At 38.9% G+C, this 23,173-nt stretch overlaps 1 protein-coding gene across 1 annotated transcript in view; it reads left to right on the forward strand.

Moving 5' to 3' along the window:
* The window catches only part of SYNE1 (spectrin repeat containing nuclear envelope protein 1), a 2,319,318-nt gene that overhangs the window by 699,002 nt on the left and 1,597,143 nt on the right, over nt 1-23,173 (forward strand). Inside the window, exons 35-38 of the mRNA XM_086926873.1 lie at nt 12,022-12,249; nt 15,439-15,537; nt 16,110-16,297; nt 18,965-19,088. Of these exons, the coding sequence (XP_086782999.1) occupies nt 12,022-12,249; nt 15,439-15,537; nt 16,110-16,297; nt 18,965-19,088 (639 nt within the window). The remainder of the gene's footprint in view (nt 1-12,021; nt 12,250-15,438; nt 15,538-16,109; nt 16,298-18,964; nt 19,089-23,173) is intronic.

A 23,173-nucleotide genomic window follows, 5' to 3' on the forward strand; every position in this document is an offset into this window, starting at 1 on the left:
AGAGGCATGCAGTGCTCCTCTGCTTTCAGCACTATTCCCAAAGAGGAAGTAGTTTGTGAATGCAAGTACATTAGCCCAAAATCTGTTACAAACATACAGTCAAACATAAATCAAATTATTATAGAAACCCTTTACTGAGGCAATTTTGATTAATGCTCTCACCGATAAAAATATGAATGAAATAGAACAGGGTTGTTTCAAGCATGTGTAGCCCTAGATTACATGCTTTTCACACTCCTGACATCTAGATTTACTCTTGTCCTTTTGAAAGTGTTTTTCATCGAGGTAAATGTTCTGATTTCAAGGTGACTCCTGATCCTTCCCCAAAACCACATTATACCAGAACAGAGACTCTGTTTTTAAGCCATTGTATTCAGACATTTGAATGTTGAAGCTCTGGGACCATTGAGTAACAAAGGAACAGTCACACGACTCCAAACACTGAAATCGCCTTCATTGAGTAGAAGACACTGTAGGACAACTGCTTTGGAATAGACCTCAAACTGGAGTGTTTTCTTCATGTTTTGGTCCTTGGTGGTGTACCCACCATACTGCCAGGTCAGCAAAGAACCACCTGACATATATGATCCCCACTTACCTGGCTGGGATATTTCTGCCATCAATGCAATACACCGTGCAGTAGATGTTTACTTGACCTGGCGTCCCTGTGCTGACAGGCTGCAAGGTCAAAGATTTCCGATGAGGCTCTCTGGTGTAAAATCTCTGTTTCTTCACCTTTAAATGAAGTTAGGAACTTAAAGGTTGGCAAACAGGGGATGTGCCAGTTTTTTGACAGATGGCCTTAATCCACCAAACACAAAATGACCCTCTAAAATCTTTTTGGTAACAGACAGAAGAAATAATTCTTTACAATCTCCAAGTGAAACACAGTGATATGTTTTTGGTAAGGTTATGTAGATACAGTGAGTATGAGTGAAACAGATGAAATGCAGCCTCCCAAAGCCCTACCTGCTGCTGGGGTTTCCAGGCACAAGGCTCACTACAACACAATGTATGGGATTCCACATTCTGACAAGCTGCAAACATGCTATTATCCCACACAGTCATGAAGATGGCCATCCAATTCCTACTTCTCTAAGTGTGTGTCTGCTACCAACTAAGGCACAGGCTACCAGAGGTCCTAGACTAAACCCACCAATAATGAATTGGACAAAACAGTGCTGATATGAAAGCTCAAGGCTGCCCATTAAAGTGAAATACATTCTGATCATACACAGTGATATCCTTATTTCCCACCTCTGCTGTTGTGCATACCACAACATTGGGTTTTTGATTTTATTTTCATGACCATACAACATCCTGACTGTCAATCTTCTCTAGACAATTGGATTAGCCTAAGGGTTTGGCCTCATGGGAAACTCATCAGGCAAGAAAAGTGCCATGTGTGTCAATGAGTTGCCTTGAAATTTCAGTGCATATCTACTGCTAGGGAATAATTAAGTCTAGTATGGTTTATAATGGCAACAGGTCTACAATTGACTTTGCTTGGCTAAAGGTGACACTTTGCTACACATGACACTAAATAGCATACATTTTGGTCAAAACTGTAGAAAGGTATAAAACCATATAGAATGATGAAAAATACTCACTGATACATACAAAAGATAGTGAGCAATGGCATCAATAGAGATATAGCCCAGTTCTCCATTCCTTTTATGGAAAAGGTTACATTTTGCACATACATGCATTTTTACACATTGCGTGTCTGTGTGTGTCTCTGTCTATCTGGTACCCTCTCCTACATCCTAGGTCTTTCCTCCTCACTTGCTCATTCACCCTGCCCTCTTATGTCCCTTCTTTTGTAATAGTTCTTCTTTTCAGTCCCACCCCCTCTAATAACCATGTTAATCTCTCTTTTCCCACTACTACCAACATCTACCTCTTCGATTTCTCTGTTTTTCCTCTTCTACCTTGTTCTTCCCCTCTAAAACTTCTTTCTCCTTTTTACACATTTCATCCTCACACCCCTACTGTCACTTCACTTTCCTTCTAGTCACTTTCCATTCACAACGCCCCCTTTTCTGTTTCTCCTCTTCTCCCTTTCTGCCTTTGCAACCCTGTTTCCTTTTTTCTTTCCACTTCCTTCCCAATTCCTTTTTAGCATTTTTTCTCATTCTTCACTTTCCTTTTCTCCTTTTCCAGTTCCCATTTCCTTTCATCCATTACCATTATTATTTCATCTTCTCCATTCTCCTCAGCTCTTTGAATCCCTCTCTATTACTTGCTTTTCCCCATATCTTTTTACTTCCAAGCCCTAGTCTTTTCTGTCATCACTGTGTTCCCATTGTCTGTTTTTCACTCTGGTCCCAACATGTTTCTAAGCACTCTCTTGCTGTTCACTTCACCATGTGACTACTCTCATTTGCCTATTTTTCCTCTTTACTCCCCTCTTCACTCTTTTACTCTTCTTTACTCCTCCTTCCCTTTTCATTCTCCTCTATTCCTCACCCAACTTCCCCTTACATTGTCCTTTCCAATCCTCATGGAGTACACTTTTTTTCTCTTTCTTTCCGCCTATCTTTCTACTTTCTCTTCCTTACAAAGTCACACTCTTTCACTTCTTTGAGTTGCTTGAGAGGCTCCTAGCCTTCTACACTTCCCTCATACATTTTTACTCCCTCAATATTTTCTCATTGTGTTTGAGTCATTTTTTTCTCTGACCTTCCCCTCAACTTACACATTTACCTCGAAAACGCCCCACAATATCTTTCCTCTGTCTCCTCTATTTTCGCCTGTCCATCATTACCTTTTCCCTGCTCTCATTTCCCATTCTTTAACCATCTCTACCTCTGGGCTTAAGCCATTTTCTACTTAATCTACATTTCACTCACTTCTCTCTTTCTTACTGTCCTCCCGATCACCCTTTCTATCCCTCCCTCACACCGTTTTTTCGTTCCCCCAGAAGAGGGTTGGAAATGTACATTTCTTTAACAATGCTATTTTGTGTTTCCAGTAATTTTGAATAATTGATTCACTGAAGTAATTTAACATATTTTAAGACTGTTTGGTAGGTCATATTAATGTTATAGACTAATTAAAGTATTTGAAATAAAGCAAACAAATATCAAATTAATACCCAAATAAATTAAGTGACATAAAACAAAATAAAGACATTGGTCAGGGGCTATCTTAGTTATAACATAATTAACATAATATAATATAATATAATATAATATAATATAATATAATATGATATAATATAATATAATATAATACAATATAATACAACAGCGTATAATATCATTTCCTAGATAAAATACAAGTAAATCAAACCCCTGTAACTTGTGCCTTAACATGTATTGAAGGGCACTGGTACTTTATTGTACTTGGAGCAAGCCTGTTTATTGGGAAATGTCCTCAATGGCTCATCTTGCAGCTGAATACAGCGTAAACAAGTTAGTTCATGGTAATAATAGATAATAATATAAAACCTACAAGGAATACCCCATCACTAAATTTCTGTAATAAAAGTAGAGCAGAAGTATATGCTGACTCGATATTGTATAGTGGTGAATGGAAACCTCTCACAGTGCACTGGATTTAGATAAAAAGACATCTGCAAATAAAATTAAATTGCCTCTACTTTGGTTCTGCCTACCTGATAACAGCAACACCTAAATTTGGTTTTCATCAAGTAACCATTTCACATATCTGCTGATAGAAGCAAAAGAAGTCACAAACTCATACATTTCAAATAGGCGCTTTGTGTAAACAAGACTTTTAAATAAAACTGCGGGAAGAATGTGCTATGCATCTCCGGCAGACCCTCTTAACTTTACTAAAGCTATCAAGTGTGAACATTCTTTTGTTTTCTCCTTTATTATGCTTTTTTAATGTGCCAGTGGTACAGTGTTGTCCCAAGTTCCTTTAAGCCCAACCTGCTCAATAATTTGTTTATCATAATTGACCTATAAAAAATTCGAATCCAGCAGCAAATCCTGACTGCTTTGGCCCTTAGTGTTCCATGAGGAGCCTTATGAAACTAATAAAAACAATTAATATGCAATGAATCCAATACCAGTCAAAACTCTAGTATCAGTGAACATGGTTTTGGAAGATTAAAGATGGACTTGAGACAATGACCCGGGACTAAATGAAACCCTGAGTTCATCGTATTCCAAAAATAAATGTGACCTTTGTCGGTCTTGATAAAACTTTGGCCTTCGAGAAAGTGAGTATGGTAGTCAATAAAGGACTAGATAAATCCATGTTCAGTTGCAAGAAGGCCAGTATTAATTTCGGAGTGTTCAGGTGAGTTTTTGGCCCCAATCTTCAAAACAGTGGCCCGAAGAGGGTAGGGTAGAAGCAAAAACAATTGAGGAGAAAACATACTGGCAAATCGATCTCCCTCACTCACCTTACCTTGAAACATAGTAAACAATGTAGTGAAGACAAGCATATTTTATTTATGTCCTCTAGGAGTGCTGGTGAATACCTTTTGGAAGTCTTAGCTCAGTTGGTCAAGGAAGTTAAAATGAATTGTTGCAGAGCAGAGCAGAGAGATCGATTGATTTGAGTGCTTGTTCCAGCACAAGGAGCCGTGCGAAAATAGAGAGCCAGCTCTTAAAATCTACGGCGATCAACGCGCAGAGACAAGCAGTGATCTGGATGCGGCCATGATCGGCAAATGATCAAATAAGTTCAATCACCTCTCGCGCTACGCACAGGCAAAGAATTTGCCTGCATTATTGGAGCACAAGTTTAATAGCGGCTACAAGCGAGACATCGACTTGTATACTGAGGCAATGAACAAAATGCCTTGAGGTCCAATATCAGCCACTATTTCTTAAATAAAGACTGAAATACGTGAAACCTATGCCTGTCCTTGACACCACGAAGGGCCAGGACACAAGATATTAACAGAAGAAGTGACAAAGCCCTGATGAAAGTCCGGGAACTGGTTTCCCTGGACTGGAAACACGTCGGCACTACTGAGGGAGCGATTTACATCATTAAGTGACTCAACTGGCCTTGGCTAGTTGTAAAATTATCCTCATTTGAGGACTGTGCTCCTTCTCATGACTTTGTCTTCTCTCAATTTTCAAATACTGATTAACTCCACTGTAAAATTATACTTTTTGTTGTTTATATATTGTATTTTTGTGGAATGTATGATAAATGTGTAAAGGAAATGTAAATATTTGTTTGTATATAGTCGTGTATTGTAATTGAAAAATGTTGAATGTACAGTATTTTCCTTTTTTGCGAAATTTGAAAAATAGTTTAAAATTTATTTTTTCAAAAATAGACAGGTATAAATAAAAGTACTGGGTCAAACTAGAATATTTTGTGCTTGCCCTATTCGCTATAAGTAAGTGGCTTTAAACTGGTTGGGTGTAGGCATATTTTTGTGTGTTTTGATTGAATAGGGTCCAGCCTACCCCATACCCTGTAAGGACCTAACTCCATAGCTTCACAAAAAAAAAACGGAGAGATTTTCAAAGGGCAGAAGCTAATTTGCCAGGTCAAATGGCTCATTAGACTAATGCATCCACTCCAGGGTGTCTGTGTTTGACCCATGTTCACAAGTTTGAATACTGGTAGGTCCACTCAACCTTTTATACTAATGTGGTCAGTAAAATCACCATTGAGTGATCTTTTACTCCCATGGGTGAATGAGCACTTTTCAAATAGGATGCAGAAAAGATTGTTTTAGAAAACCACATGCTTATTTCAAAGCAGAGTTTTGTGCTCAAGCTTATAGCACTCATGCCTATACCTATCTCGAAAAAACTTACCACTGGGATTTACATTGTGATGATATTGTATAACATTTTGAACAAAAACCTTGGTTTGTCTAGTTCTCCTGAAGTACACTGATGTCTATGGCAAGGTTTACTCTGCATATGTTGCAGTGGTGGCTCGCATGCTTAAGGTACTTGCTATTTTATGAAAACATTATATTGATTTTTAAGTTTTTAGTATAGGATGAACATAGCTGTCTCTCCTTTCTGGGTGTTTAATAAAATATAGCTTTTTTCTTTATATTTACATAGTTGTAATCCAAAGTAGCCAGATTAATTTGTATATTGAAACTTTTAAATTTACCTTTCCAAGATTTCGTTCTTATATAGGATTCAAGTAGTCAGAATGATGGCAATGGCATATTTATGGAAGTATTTATACTAGTCAAAATGAAACGAGAACTCTTTGTCTCATGAGGGTGCTTTCCAACACTAAGTATCATGTTGACATCTCAAAATTAGGAGCAGCACAATTGTCCTACTCGAGTTAAAAAGCAGGATACATGTTTGGCATGGAGACATTTTCCTTGTACCTAAAAACCACCTTCATTCCGCATCATGGATACAAACTACTTTTATTCTTAAATAAAGAGGGTTGATTTGCCACTACAACTGTATTCAAAGACATTTCCTTTGTAGCCGGGACATCACTACATATTATAATCTAAAAGGGTTACAAAAAGTATAACATTCACAAATAATTTTTTTCCATTTATAGGGCCTGATTTAGATTTTGGCGGGTAACTCCATCACAGCGATGATGGATATCCCGTTTGCTGAAATATAAATCCTGTTATGTCCTATGGGATTATATTTCGGCGAACGGGATATCTATCACTGTTGTTACAGAATGACCCATCTGCCGAAATCTAAATCAGGCCATTATTTGCCCTAAAACAAATTATAATCCATTACAAGCAACACCTTTGTGCAAGTGTCTGGTCAGATCTTAACCTATTGGTGTGTAAAGTGTACCAGATAAGCTGGTTTCATTTGGGTCTAAATGAAGTACTCTGATACATGTAGGATATGTAAGTCATAAATTATATGAATATCCTTTAAGTTATACATTTGCAGGTATTCACTTAATATACTTTATATGTCGGTACAATTTCTCTAACAGTCCCTAGGTATAACCATGACCTAAAAAAACATAAGGAATTTAAGACTGTATGTTTTATCCACCTACTTGTACGTATTTTGCTCATTTGTACTCAGCAATAATCAGATTAGCATATGGAAGAAGTAAGAAAGCTTTTTCTGCACAGTATAACGTTAAGTAATACTAAAACGGACCTACAACAGGCTCATCTCTTTGATTCACTACTGAGTCAGCCTGTTAAAAATAAAGTGAAGGAAAGGATACTCCAGAGGGAGAATCGCACAAACTACCTTAATCTGACTGCTGCGCCGCTACCTTGTTTGTAGTCAAAAGCACCTCGTTATCCAATGGACAGGGACTCAGACAGAAAAAAGGATCCAATTTCCCCAGGTAAGTTTTTGCAACGAATCGTGCATGAAACTTAAAGTGAAGCTGACAAAATTTTGCCGGAACTGTAAAAAGGTGTCGGAGAAAAACACCTACCCCATGCACAATGCTTACCAAATAGAGGCCATTTTCAATGCAGTACTCCCCTTATTCCAAAATTAAATCCTAAGGAAATGAAACAAAATGGACACTCTCGGTCCTCATGAGTGCTCTCTGCACCTCAGCAGACTGTCAAACATTGGCCACTGTAATTCAACGAAGTACTCTCAAGGGTCAAAAATCAGTCCTAACTGAAAAGACCCTCACATTCTACACTTAAACTAGATATAACAGAAATTAGCATTCCCTTCAACCAAGGTAATGTAAACCAATGTTTAATTAAAAGCCTATCTGTAATACGCAGTCTGGAAATCAAGCCTGTGTCAGGCCACGCTACTCGATGAAACCACTTCTTACCACAAAACTTGCTTTCTTAACAGAGATGTAAAGGGAAAGCAGCAAAGCAAAACCATGTTCATCTAGATAGTAACCATTTGCATGAGAAATGCTTATTTATACAAGATAACCCTCATCATGAAGGCCAACCACGCACCTGTAATTCTACTCAACCTTCCCACAGCTTTCAATGCAATTTACTATTACTTCATACTAGAGCTTATTGAGAATAGCCCAAATCTGTGACACGTGGATATCTGTGTTCAATCTTTTCTTATGGTTCTGTCCTTTTCCCTCCAGGGGTGTGGAATTTTCTAAAATATCTGCCTGCCAAAGGAACAGGATGTTTCATAAGTCTAAATGTCCTGTATAAAAATCGAACTGCCCCAATTGGTGTCATTCAGTGAGGGGACAGATTATAGCAGCATTCTCATCATATAAGTGATCTCAGAATACGTCTCATATTATGGTGGGGTTTTGATTCTAACAGAGGTCTTTGAAAAGTTGCGGCCTCTGTTTATGAGTGGACTCCGTTTCAGCTAGCTGTATGATGACAAGAGGGCTATAAATATGCTAACACTCTTGCTATGCCAGAATTCTTATTATACCCCAGTTACGGATATAGCATTGTTTTAATAGTACCTATGTCTTACTTTAGTTTCTCAAGAAGCACCGTTTGAATTGTTCAAACGAATTTACTTTTAATCAAGTACTGGATTTCATATAATGTTACTGTAAATAAGCCCAGATTATGTTTGCTGTCCAGTGTCTACAGGACCATCTGAGAATTAAAGAGACAATTTACAGTTTGACATTCCACACTTGACTAGAATGTGAAATTCTTGGACAAGTCCCTTAATTTCACTCACTGTTCCTTCGTCCCCTGGTTTACCATAATTGTGAGCATTTACCAAGAGACAGATTGCATCAAGAACCAAGGTCAAGAACGGGTGTACTTTTTACAAATAAATAAACTCTGCAAGGCCTTGTAGTATGAAAATGTTATGGACCCTATCCATGAAGCCATTTTTGCACGTAAGTTTGGCTTACATGTGCAGAGGCTGATTTTGCACTCATGTAAAGATTTTCACACAGGAAGACTTTTGTGGGAATACATTATCATACAGGACTGGAAATAGGCAAGAAGTGGTAGTTGATATCCTGGAGGGCCCTATGGTTTTGGACAATATTCACAATTAAGTAGATTAGTTAAGCTGGTACCTTAACAATGACATTTAATAGTTTTTTATACGAAGTGCAGAAGGCATAGCTGTGAAACACAGAGATGAACTGAGGCTCTTTGTTTCCGAGACTTGTTGTCTGCAATTCCTACTCTACCATAAATATTTGATGTATGCAATGTGGACTGCACAATTTGGGGGGAGGTGAACATAGGTATCTACCTGCTTTGCTTCAGCATAGCAAAAACACTAGATAAAAATAGGGCCCTTGAGCATAATAAATAATATGTTCCTAATCCAGAAAATGTGTGAAGTGTGGTCATTTTTCAGTCTTAAAGGGCAACTAAAATGATTCATTCACATTTATTTAAAAAAGTATCACTCCTGTGGGTGTAATGTATTAGCTGTACATAAGCATAAACAACTAAGCACAATTCTCACATCTGAAAAATCCACAGCTCCACTTTCAAGCACAACATCCTACCATGTGTGGAGGAGAAAAAAACTCACATCACTGGTATTTCTGTGCTACGCTATATAAAACCCTGTAATCAATATCTTTCTTTTCATGAGCTTCGTAGCCCTTTCTGAAACGGATATTATATAATTTCAGAGTTGTGTTTCTGATTTTTCATTCTGGAAGTCTGATAAAACAGTAACAAAAACAGATAACCTTGAAAAGTATGACTTTGCTTCTATTTTGAAAGTGACTTTCAATAGGCACATGCATAGCTCATGTCAGCAAAACTTACAATGTTGTCACACTGGCTGAATCTATCAAGGCCAAGTCTAGAGATTAACCATGCTTTGAAGATATTGACAAGAAATGCGAAGAGATCACAAATGCACAATGTAAAGGTAAAATAATTTTCAAAAGTTTATGATGTTCAGATACTGTTAGTTAAGAACTTTTTACTACAAACCTGATCTAAATAGTAATTTATAAATAACTATGTAGCAACCCCACCACCATGTGCAGCCAATATGATCCAGCCAAAATTCTACATGAATTCTGAAGACTCATTAATAAGGAAAGCACAAGCTAGGGGTCGAGTTTTGAGCTGTTTCCCAGATAAATTTGAGTGACTTGGGGTCCAATTCAAAAAAGGCCTCTGCTTAGGCCCCACGGTCGTGGCAGAATTTCCGCACTCGGGCAGAACCACCACAATGAAAATTCACAATGAGACTGCCCAACAACTGTGGGACCTCCACCATGAGTGTAAAGACCCTCTGTGAATCAGGCCTTGAAGTATTTCTTTGTTCGTTCCCAAATTGATAAGCCCGATCTCCTGTTTCTTCAAACGTCAACGAGCAGCATATCCACTTGAAAAAATTGAAAGTAAATTTCAGTGTTTGCAAATGGTACAGTTCAATTAAGTAATAGCCAAGTAAAAGAACAATGATAATTTTACCAGCAGTTTATAAGATTTTATTTTGGGACAGACAAGGAACAAAAGAAGGCGAAATGGCTGTCTTTTCTTCAAACAGACTTGAACTATCTTTGTCCTTCAATCTTAAGCATGCTTGCACACTGGCAATCGCTCAGCCAGACTGTCATTCTGACTTATCTCTCTCAACGCCCCAGGTAAGACTGGCTTGAGAACTTTATTGACTTGGTGGGAGAAGCTCTCTACTGTCATCAACTTTATGATATCCGGTGATTGTAATTTTCCTTCCACCAATCTATCAAGCTCCAACTATGGCATAATGACACTTAACTTGGCAATCTTTAGTCTTCTCAGAATCTGAACTACACATAACTTCTTCACCTGGTTTTTACCTCACTGTGCATTATTTTCTACCTAACAGTTTCTCCAGTCATTTGGTTAGACCACCATCTTTTGGCTTCTCAGTACAGTGGCTATGTGGCTACAATAAAGCAAGAATTAGCAACAAGTGGATATTAAGCTTTTTACCACATGTCCTCTTTACTTGAGTGTATCTTTACATTCCTTTATGTCATTGAACACCAACTAATTGAATGCCATGCAACCAATATTAGGGAATTGTGGTACACAGCATTTGTATTTTGTGTTTGGTGTTACTATGTCCTTGTTCCCTTTATTCTAACTGGGCTACTAATAAATTGCTGATCTCCAGCCCTTTAGGACCAGTAGCACCATCTCATGACATTTATTGAGAAAGGTCATTTTTGTTGTTTCGTTTGAGGGGTGTTTCTCAAAATGTTTTTCTTTAAGTACTGTCTGTCTGATACATTTTGTTATGCAAAGTTTACCTTTATTTCATCCTGTTTTTATCACTTCTTGTTTTCCTTTCATTTATATTTTCTTCTTTTGAGGATAGAAGAGTAGAAGAAAAAAGGAAAGATTTCAAACATGTTGGCAGTTCTGAGCCACTAGTTTTTTGTATAAGTTATCATTTATTTTATATTTTACAAATCAGGCGTTCGTAATTTATCACATTTTCTGGCCTTTATATATGCTTAATCAGAACTGTTCTGTAATTTAAATCGACTGGAATAGTCTTTAAGAGTGTCAGTCAAAAATATTTTAATTGGTTGCAGAGACAACCATAAAAGAGCATACAATCATGGAATAAATGAATTAGTTCAACAGTTAAAAATATGCAGATCAGCAAAGAAATACCAACATTAGTCTGTAAGAGTGATTATAGTAGATGGGCAGACAGAAATCACAATAACCCTGGATGACCCACATGATCCCTGTGGAAAGAATAGACAAGATGCAGTAGCCTGACATTCTGCTGAACTCTTTAGTTTGAGATGCTAAATTTGTAACCTGGGAAATTATGTTTGCCGAATGATAGTTATCACACAATCCTAGTCCTTTTCCCAAGGTTGCCTTAAAGGAAATGTTGGCTGCTAACATAAAGCAATATATATCCAATATATTTGCAGGTACTGTATTCATAATAACTAAATTTCCAGCAACCCCCCCCCCCCCCCTATATTAAGGATGGTAAAATCTCCCTACGGTGGTGTCTATAACTTTTATTATTTGGACTAGTGAGTGATTAAACCACACACATAAGCCTACTGGGCTAATGTCCATGCACCTATAATTGTTATACTGCAGATGTCTGCATGAGAATGACCATGGCCCTGATTCAAGTGTTATTTAAAGATGGTGGGCTTACATTGAGAATATCTATATGCATTTGTTTCTTTTAGTGCACTGTGATGGAAATAGAAGATAAAATCTGTGAGATTCCAAAGCTTGAAGAGGAAGTGCAAACATTTTCGGAGTTTGTTTCCTCTGGAGAAGTCTCGCGCATGAAAGCCCGAATGGCACAAGTGCGCCGATATGGGGACGAGCTGAAAGAACATGCTCTTCGTGTGGAGGAAACCATCTCTGGGGTCGCATCCCAACAGCATAAGTTTGAAGAAAGCATGGAACAGGTGGTGTAAAATAGTTCGATTTTTTTCATGTAATCAACTATCTATACAAGTGTGTAACTAATGGATACCACTACTGCACTAGCTGTGTCACTCCATGTAATGTACTATTAAAATGCCTCATCTGTAGTGAAAGTCTAAACTATCAACCATTCCTAGATGGTGCCATGGTAAAATAGTTACCATTCCCAAGTAATTGCACTCTGTGCATCATTTATATTAAAAGAGTACAGGGGGATCATTAATCCAGTGGACGTGCTGTTGTCCTGCAGGCTGTGTCTGTGGGTTTTTCCCTCCAAATTCTGTGCACGAAACTCCCCAACATAAATTTACAAGTAGGATTCTGATTTCAAACAGCATTTAATGCATCATCACAAACTCTTATCACTACACTCTAAAACAACACTCCAGAATATAACTCGACACTGAACTCACTATTCTAAAACAACACTCCAACATAAGATTTCAGCACATCCTTCCAAAACAATATTGTCACAGTCCCTTGCTACAGTCCATAGCAAAACTTCAGCACACCACTAGAGTATAACATGTTAACCAACAGTTAAACAATCCAGAAAAACACTCCAACACAGCGATCCACATTTCCCATATAAACACAAAAACCCAAAACTCTTTCAGATCAATACTATGGCACAACAACTTGTGTTGCTCCAGCACTTGAATACAGTACTACAACAATCAAAAGCAAAGCCTCCACAAAATGCTCAATATGAAACCACAACATATCACCTCAAAACACATTCCAAATCAGCAAAGAGCTGGAAGCAGAATACAGAATTGTCCGTCGCAACACAGTTGACACCATGACACAAAGCTGCACACTTAGGGCCAGATGTATCAAGGCTTTTGCGACTCGCAAAGGCTGAAAATCGCAGAATTTCGGCCTTTGCGACTCGCAAACGGCCGTTTTGCGATATTTCACATGTATGAAATAATCGCAATTTATTTAATCGCAATTATTTGCGATTCCTTCTTTTGCATAGCATTTAAGGAATCGCAAATTTTGCGATTCCTTAAATGATATGTATGACACATTTTTGGTGTGCGAATTTGTGTAAAAAAATCGCATTTTACCATCAACTTGTAGTTGGTGGTAAATTGCGATTTTTTTCTAAAATGCCCTAATTGGCATTTGTAAGGGTGGCATGTGACACTCATACATGCCCATAGGGCATGTATGTGTGCCACATGCACACACATGTAGATTTGAGGGGTGCAGCAGGGTGTCTTTGAGACACCCCTGCACCCTTGAAATAATTCTCAAATTGCGATTAGCAAATTGCGAATTCGCAATTTGAGAATTACTGCACAATCATTCCTATGGGCCTCCTGGCCCATAGAAATGAATGGGAAAATTATTCCTTAATTGCGATTAGCAATTTGCTAATCGCAATTAAGGAATTTTAAAGAATCGCTAAAAAATAGCGAAATTCTACATACATACCATTTTGCACTTCTCAAATAGCGATTCCTTAACAATCGCTATTAGAGAAGTGCAAAATGGTTTCTTGATACATCTGCCCCTTAGAATGTTAACATTCCTCATAATGACAGTGCAACACAGTGCCTTATATATTGTAAGATCAAATCACTACAACATTCCAAAACAACTCTTAACATTTTAAACTGTGATATTTTAACAGAAAAATCCAAATGTACACTCTTTAACATAATATTTCATCACTAACACTGCACTCTGACTTTAGAACTGAAACAACAGTCTAAAGGCCTGATTCTCCAAGGTAAACTTAGACCAAAAGTCTAAGTTTATGACTTTTAGTATTCACAAAGGTAAGTTTCGAGTAGTATCTTTACATCCGCACTCAGGTAGTATCTGCGCCTCCAGAGTGGGATCTCAACACTCGGGTGCAAGTGGAAACTCCGTACTCAGGCGGAAACTCCACCCAAGTGCGGCCTTAGAGATACTGCTCGTAACATACCTTTGTGAATACCAAAAGTTGCAAACTTAGACTTTGAGTACAAGTTTACTATTGTGAATCAGGCCCTATGAGTACATTATAAAAGTCAAAGGAGATCATCAGAGATCTCCAACCCAGTACAGCTCTCGAACATACAAAACAAAACAACATTGCAACACATATTCCAAGAAGTCAGGACTACCTTTCACGCATTACACTACAATTCAGCACTAATAAACAACACTCCAACAACCCCCTTATTTCAAAGCTCCCAGTACAACTTTTCAGTGTTTCAGCATAACACCCTCACACAACAGTACTACACCACATTCCAGCTCAATGCTCTAATACAATGTTACAGTACTTCAACACAACAATAGAACAACTACAGTGTAAAACCCCAAAACAACACTCAACTTTAAAAACTCCAATACAATACAACCCTCTTTTAACCCAAATTCAATAAACAATTAGGCACAGCTCTTCAGTTCACTACACAAGCACAGACATCCAACACTCAAATACAACACTCCAACACAATGCTCTAGCACTACAATACAATACTTAAGGACAACACTCCAGTCCTCTATACCAACAACATGTGTGAATACAACAACTTTTCAACAAAACATTTCAACATACTATTCCAGCAACCCCACACCACACTTAGTATGCCACTTCAACAAAAACACTTTAAACACTAGAATATTACATAACAGCCTAGCACCAGAATACATCACTTCCAGGCATCACTCAAACAAAACACTACAATACTCTCAATATATACACAAAACATGCAATGGATATGACTGTTAGTTTCTTGTCATAGCCATTTTAGGCTGCCTCTGCAAGTCCAGAGTGAATTAAGTTAGCATCATTTCATTTCAGAGTTAGTTTGTGAGGGTTTCAAAAAGGAAGCTTATTTTTCCTGTTTTCAGCTAAAAGTGAGTGCTTATGCCAGTCAGTAGTTCCCCATTGTAAAAACACGAGGCATGAAAATCAGTTCCATTCATAATAATTGTACATAATAGTGAGTGCGAGAAGTACTTCTACTTAACATGTCACTCAAAAGTAAATCAGGAACTGTGCATAATCCAATAATTATGTTCAGCCAGAAGTGTTATGTATACATTCATGTACCAGCATTATACCTTTATAACACAGTTCACATACTTTTCTTGAAATTATAGCAAATTTCTTTGTAATGGCAACATATCAGCCAACCCGGTGTTTTTTTATTTATTTGACCCAGGTCCAGAAATCCATGGCTGATATTGAGAGCACGTTGTCAAAGCCAGTTACTTCATGTGGCTCAGCTGCAGACACATCAAGAGTCCTTCAAAAACATATGGTAAGATAATTCCCATGATGGTTTTCTTTCTTAAAAGAAAAAAAATGACTTGAATTGATCTACAAACAATTTTACATATGTTTTATTATTATTATTAATAATAACAATAATAATAATAATAGTAATAATAATAATAATAATAATAATAATAATAATAATAATAATAATAATAATAATAATAATAATAATATTATACTTCAACAAGAGGTGTTTTCTACCTACGACTGTGACAATTACAAAATGGTAGAAATTAAAAATGTTTGCTCAAGTTATTAGATGTGCTGAACAAATGCAACTTGTATGGTGGAGAAAAAAAGACACAGTTACTCACTGCTCAACAAAAAAATGGTAAATTAGATTATTTATATTGCAGATATATGGTGTTAAATGGAGCACTCTTTCCATTACTGTAGTTAATGTATAATCATTTTTTAGCGATGTTTGATAACACATCTTGTGGATAATTCAAAGCTTTTCAATTTAACTAATGCCTAGTTTGCTGCACAAACATTTCAGTCATATCATTGTTACTAATGGGTGTGGTGCATTTCTTTTTTGGTAATGTGGAATAGGACATTTGCCATGATATTGAGATGTTGAAGAACGCAGTAACAACTCTCTCAAACAGTGCCCGTAAGGTTGCCAGTAGGGACAAAGCAATTCAGGAGACTGCTGCCTTACAGCAGAGGTACGACTCTGTTCTGGGAAAAGCCAAGGAAAAACAAACTCTCCTGGAGAACCTCTTGATACAATGGCAAAGGTGAGTCTGCTGATAAACACTGCATCCAATCCTAGGCAGGAGGGAGTATTTTGGGTCATGTGTATTGAAAAAGTGCACCGAAAAAAAATCCAGACTAAATGATTTTTGCACCATCGCATCCGTGCTTACAGTATAAAGGGCAGCTTTGCCATGTTGTACAGATAACATTTTCTTGGACCATATGCTTAGTGCCTCTAGGCCCTGTGAGTGCTATACCCCATACAGTAGCCTCATCATATGTATTGTAGAACATACATTAAAGCAAACAAATAAAAACTTGTTTTTCGGTCAGCGCTTGACAAAGACTTAATCTGTGTACCATCACAAATGAGTATGTCATGTTACTGCGTTCATTTGTGTTACTATGACTGTATGTGTGCGTGTGTGAGCCTTTCACATTTGAGTCACACTTCCCTGCTGACACTTAACTCAGCTGCCATTGTGCCACCTACTATTTTTAAAAACTGAAGATGTACAGATTGCATAGGAAGTTGTGTGCTTTATTCTCTACAGTCTAGGGCCAAGGGTCATAGTACAACTATTTATTTACCAATTTACCGTGGGTTTTGCCCATTATTTAGATGCTGCAAAAACAACAAGATGATGGAAGGAATTATTTAATCAATCTCAGCCACTGACAGTCTCTTGGGCTGCATTGCAGTCCATTGTTTTTCGCCCACCATGCCAGACAATTTCCCAAGAAGGGACCACAAGGAACCCCATATCAGTTTAGGCCTAATTAGGTTTCCTCAGTAAGGTATAGCTATGACACAGTAAGCATGAGATGCACATCTGAGCATGCCCATCTCAATAAAAGCGTAAAATGCAAAAACATCTAAATAATGGGCAAAACGTATTATTTAGATGCTGCAAAAACAACAAATGACAGAATGAATGCTTGAAATAATATCATTCAATGGAACTCGCTTGGGTCGCTTTCCATTCGATCATTTTTCGGCCACTCTAGACAAAGTCCCACCTTATGCAAATTAGCACAGAATCTGCTCCTCATGGGAACAGTCTGTCCTGAACTGCCAGACAAAGCCCCCTCCAGAAGTGACCACAAGCAACCCCAGGCCAGTTTCGACCTACTTAGAATGCATCAGTGATGCATAGCTTGAGTCCTATGCACGGGATCCATGCCTGGGAATACCTGTCACAGTTAAAGCATAAACTGCAAAAAGAACTAGGTGATGTATGGAATTCTTAAATTAATCTTACGCAAATCAGTACTAACCCTGCTCCTCATGGGAATAGTGAGTCTTGAACTGCCGGGAGAGGTCCCCTCCAAAAGGGACCACAACCAACCCTAGAACAGTTTTGACCTACTTAGGTCTTGTCAGAGAGGAATTGCTTTAATCCTACATAACCGTGAGTACGGGCACCACTTCTGGGTATACCATTCACACTTAGGATGTAAACTGTAATGAGTATGCTCAGACGTGGGTCAAGTGCTCCCTGTTCCATAGGACTCATGCTGTCCCTCACTGATGGGAGATAAGTTTATCGAAATCCATCTGGGATGTCTTGTAGTCCCTTGTTGGGATGATCCTGCCTGGCAATTCTGGATGGACCGTTCCCATGAGGAGCAGGGTCATTCCTCATTTACATAAGGCATGCACTTATCTAGGGTTGCATGGAGGGCAGACAACAATGGCCTGGAATATGGCCCAAGGCAATTGTCAGTAGCTGAGATTTATTCAAGCATTCCATCCATCGCCTTACTGATTTTTCAGTTTACGCCCTAAGTGAGATGGTTATGCCCAGATATGGCTCATTGTGCCATAGGACTCATACAATACTTTACTGATCAGACTTAAGTAGATTGAAACTGTTCTGGAGTTGCTTGTCGTCCCTTCTGGAATGGCCATTGCCTGGCAGTTCAGAACAAACTGTTCCCATGAGGAGCAGGGTCAATACTGATTTTCAAACACAGGCTTTTATCTAGACTGGCAAGGTGGGTGAAAAAATGATGGCTTTTAATGCAGCCCAAAGCAATTTTTTGTGGTTGACGTTCATTCAAGCTTTCAACCTATCACATGTTTTGTTTCTTGCATTATTTGGGCTTTTGATAAAAGAAATCTCCCTTGCACGCGAGCTGATGCGGGTGGGTGACTTGATGAGGAAAGAGATGTGGCCAACAGCATTTGATAGGTATGGAACACTTAAGGATGCTTTGTCATTTCATGACATCTTATAGAAGAATAGTTCTAATACTTTCATATACCCCTTAGTCATATTAACAATAGTTTTCGAAGGTAGATAATGTCGCCTAATGGGGATACATTTTTCCTCATGCACAAAACAAATAGCCCCATGCTACAGCTCTCTCTATAAATCCTTCCCATTATTCATAACACAAAATCTGCATTCTGCATTCACATGTGCATTGTCCATTGTTGCTCCATGCTCTTTGGACTCCCCTCCTGTGGAAGTTCACTAAATGCATAATCTTCTTGCATCCCTAAAAGCAGTATAAACTTCACCTTTGAATATGGTATATGTTTCTAACTGTGCAGATGCTTTATCAAAACTCTTCCCTAAATAAAAACATAAAAATATGTGGCGCAAATTGCCTGACTATTTTCCCACACTCAACTAATTGAACAATGTACATTGGAGCTTCTTACTCTGACAATAATTTTTTGAGGTTTTACATTTTCTTAGACAGGAGAAAGATGTGGCTTCCTTTCTTGCATGGTTAGACAGGAGTGAAACATTGGCCAGTCCTCAAGAAGGGCACCTTCCAACTGACAGATTGAAACTGGAAATGGAACTAGAGTCTATGCAGGTGAGTTTCTGTCTTGACATATTTTCTTCAGATTTTTGAGACATGTATTTAAATATATGTTAAACGATTGCATGCACTACTCATATATTATGAAATAAAACATCTCTATTGCTCACTTCTGTCTTATTCTGTTTAAAGTGCTTCAGCACACTCTGCTGTTTCTAAGCTTTGTAAATAACAGGTGTTACCATTAGCCCATTTAAATGTGGTAAATTTACCAAAACTGGAAAGATAGAAGGCTGAGTCTGCTTTCCAGGTATTCAAAATTGCGATCTGCACATCAAGTTCTGTCTCATTGGCGAGTGTTCACTGAGCTATCCTATCAGCATATAGAAGTCTCACCTGCATAGTAAGAACATGCCTATGCATGTCCTTTCATGATGAGTCCAGGCAAGCAATTCAGATTTACTCATTTTGCAGGGTGCATGAAAAGCAGCTTCCAGAAGGCAAGACTGTCAAAAGAACTTGAATATGTGCTTTAGTAAACCTTCCACATCACACTAGTCAGTTGGAAATCATAGAGACACATTGAACAATTATTTAAAGCATTCTCATGCCTGGAAACACTGGGGCATATATACAAGGGAATGGCAGAGCTTGGCGTTAAGCACAAAATGCTAACACCACACTCCGCCATTCCAAAAACGCAGGGATGAGCCATCTACAAAGATACCGTACTTTCCTGTGTTTTCCCTAGCACTGGCACTAAATTAAGCTGCCTAGCACCAACGCAGGGAACCTTGCACCATAGCATTGAGGGAAGGATTCTTTATGTGCAGGCAGGTGTCCCTTGGATCGCAAGGAGGAGTCCGATGAGACTCACATAGGGGAATTCAGACTCTGGGGTTGGTATTTCATTGGCAATGCACTTCGTACCACATCAAACATCCCTACTGTCATGGTACATTGCAGGGCTTAGGTCCAAGACTGTCTCCACTAACTGGAACGCATTTGCCTATTCCAGGAAACATGGCCAGCAGTCCCAGTTTTCTGTCCTGGATATTTAAATTACTATGCCCCGGCAATCCATGGTAGTAAGGGTCGTTCATCAAGGGAGCTATCCAGCTGAATCCGCCAGGATCTGGCATTTAAGATACGGGAACTCCCGACAGGGAGCCCAGATATCATTGCCATTCAACTGTTGAACAGTATCCATGGTAATATTGACATCTATAATATATATGCAAGAGGGGTTAGAGTTGGCCGTAGATGAGCTTTTGGATAAACGAGGAGGTGAATCCTCAGTTATACTAGTTGGAGACTTTAATGTAACCTTTGCACGATTGGACTGCGAGGACAGCGACCTGTCAGCTGAGGAAGACGCCTTTTGGGACATACCTAATTTAGAGTTATCCTCAATAAAAAATTAACAGAAGCAGGGATACAATTGAAAGCACTCTGTCCAGAAAGAGGTATTAGGGCGGCCAATGGCAGAATCATCTCAGACAGAAAAGGGGTCAGTACCATTCTAGCCGAATTGACTATATTCTTGTTGATCTAAAGTTATGGCACGCCCTTATGGATATGGTTGTAACAGAGCGATTGGAGAGCAACCATAACCCACTTTGCCTAACCTTCTGCCTCTTTCAATCAGATGAATCAATATACCCACCTCATTTAACGTCTACTGGTTAGCAAATATATGAGGAGGTTTAAATGGTCCAAAATAATTGTTATTCCCGAAACACTATCATATATCAGTAAGGATGTGGAAGACGCGGTAGCTGAGATGGTGGCCCTCCATTCTAGCACTCAATCAGTAGGCTCGATAACCACTATTCATAATTCCTTATTTGATAAAATGCTTTCCCATCTTCAGAGACCGTATAGTGGTAGAGGCTTGTATGCCAAACCCCAACAAAACTGGCAAGCCAGCTCATAAATATCTAGGGGTAGCCACTAGATCATAAAACTTGAATATGATAAGGAATGCCAGGAAGGCATATAAAATAGTTCAGGCCAAGGCAAAAAAAAGTGTGCGACGAAGGTAGGTGGCAGGAACTGAAATTAGCATGTACAAGAAGTAATCTGCAACACTTTTGATCCCTTGTAAAATGGGGCAGGGGTGCACATCTCCCTGCCCCAGACATCCATGTTGCTCCAGATTTTTGGGTAAAACATTTTGCCCTGCAGTATCGCAACAATGTTGAGGAGGAAAGTGAAACCTTAATTTTGGCCTGGTTTTTGAGCCAGCAGACATTCAGGCCGCCCTCAATGCAATCACGGGTGGTGGAGCCCCGGGCATTGATAGGATTCCTGGTGATGTTTTTCTACACAATAAGAAGTGGGGCAGGTATATAATGCTATTAGCAAACGCCATCTCTCAGGGTGCCCCCATCCCAGATTCATGGAAGGAGCAGAGATTATACCAATCAATAAGAAGGGTGACAGATCTCTGCCCTGGGAATTATAGGCCCAGTAACCTCATTGATTCAATTCAAAAGGTGGTAGCACGTCTTGTCCTAGGTAAGGTGAAAGAGTGGATAGATGATAATGATATTCTAACTCCACATCAGGCTGAGTTTCGTGCGCACATAAGCACAATAGATCTAGTTTTCAGTTTAATCCTAATATATTGGTGAATAGTTACGCTTGGCGAAGGTAGCATGTATGCCTCTTTTGTCGACTTAAAATTGGCTTTTCGTTTATTGTCCCGCAGCAAGCTCTGGGTGGTTCTCTGGAACCTAGGCATGTTGATGGATCTGTTAACCCTCTTATCTCAACTTTATGAGAAAAATGTTGCTCATATACGCTGGGGCATGCAAGGGAACATCACAGACCCCTTTTTGGTTGAAAAGGGAGTGCACCAAGGGTGCATTTTGGCCCCAACGCTGTTCTCCCTTTTTATCAATGACATTGCTAAATTCTTATCTCTTAACCCACCGATGCTTCTTCCCTAGCAGGCTCCAAGGTTCCTATCTTAATGTTTACCAACGACACGCTTATCATTTCAAAAACACCTAGTGGGCTGCAGCGTGGGTTGACTTCATTTGAAGATTTCTGTAAGCTTAGAGGGTAAAGATTAATGCGGCCAAAACCAAACGTATGATTTTTAACAAGTATCAATCTTTTAGCGACAAAATTATTATGGAAGGTGTGCCACTAGAGCAAGTGGGTACCTTTACTTATTTAAGGCATTACTATGGTGAAAAAGATTAAATGGAGACCACATATTGAAACAATGGCATTAAAACACCGACAATTGGCAGAAACCCCAAGCAAAGAAATCAGAACATCTTTGACAAAACCAGTAAGTCCTGCATTACAGATTTATAATGCAAAGGTGGTGAGCTCAGTTCTGTACGTGTCAGGGCTTTGGGGGTTGGAGAAACCGACTATGCTAGCATCTGCTGAAAACAGATTCCAAAGAACTCTCACTAGTCTCCCCAAGAGCTTCTCTACCCTCCCACTGCTCAGTGACCTAGGAAGGAACTTGCTGGTTGATTTAGCTAGGCTCCGTCCCTTATTATACTGGCATAGAATATGGAGCACTCCCAAACTGATCACCTATGCAAGAGGTCTTAGAGACGTAATTGAGGCTGACAGTTTTTCACAAAATAAGCTGGCTCAGAGACATCAAAGGGGCACTGACCGCTATGGGCTTGCCTATCCTGTGGGATAAACCATCTAGTGCGCAATCTCTATCTAAAGAAGCTATAAAGGAAAGATATTGGCGAACAGTGGGCAAAATAATTTCCGATCGAGTGATAGTACCAAAATGACTGGGAGTTTTATTTCAACAAATCCCTGTCTTCGTTTCATACTCTATTGGGACATTATAACTAAACCCCTTGATCGTTAACTTTATTTTCAATTTAGACTGGGTACCCTGCCCCTAAAAACCTTTACAGCAAAATGGTCACCACTGGGAGATAACAAGTGCCCCCACTGCATCGAGAATGCAGAAACTTACTTACATATTCTGTTTGTCTGTCCTGCTTATGCAGCTCCCCATAAAGTCTGGCTAGTGCAGACTTGCAAGAATCTGGGTACCAGACAAAGTAGTGTTGCCTTCAGAATTTTGATTTCGGACCCCTCAACTTGCTACTCAATCCCCATAGCCACATTTTTAAGGTGGATGTGGT

Source organism: Lissotriton vulgaris, chromosome 6 (genome assembly GCF_964263255.1).
Source record: "Lissotriton vulgaris chromosome 6, aLisVul1.2, whole genome shotgun sequence".
NCBI classification, from domain to species: domain Eukaryota; kingdom Metazoa; phylum Chordata; class Amphibia; order Caudata; family Salamandridae; genus Lissotriton; species Lissotriton vulgaris.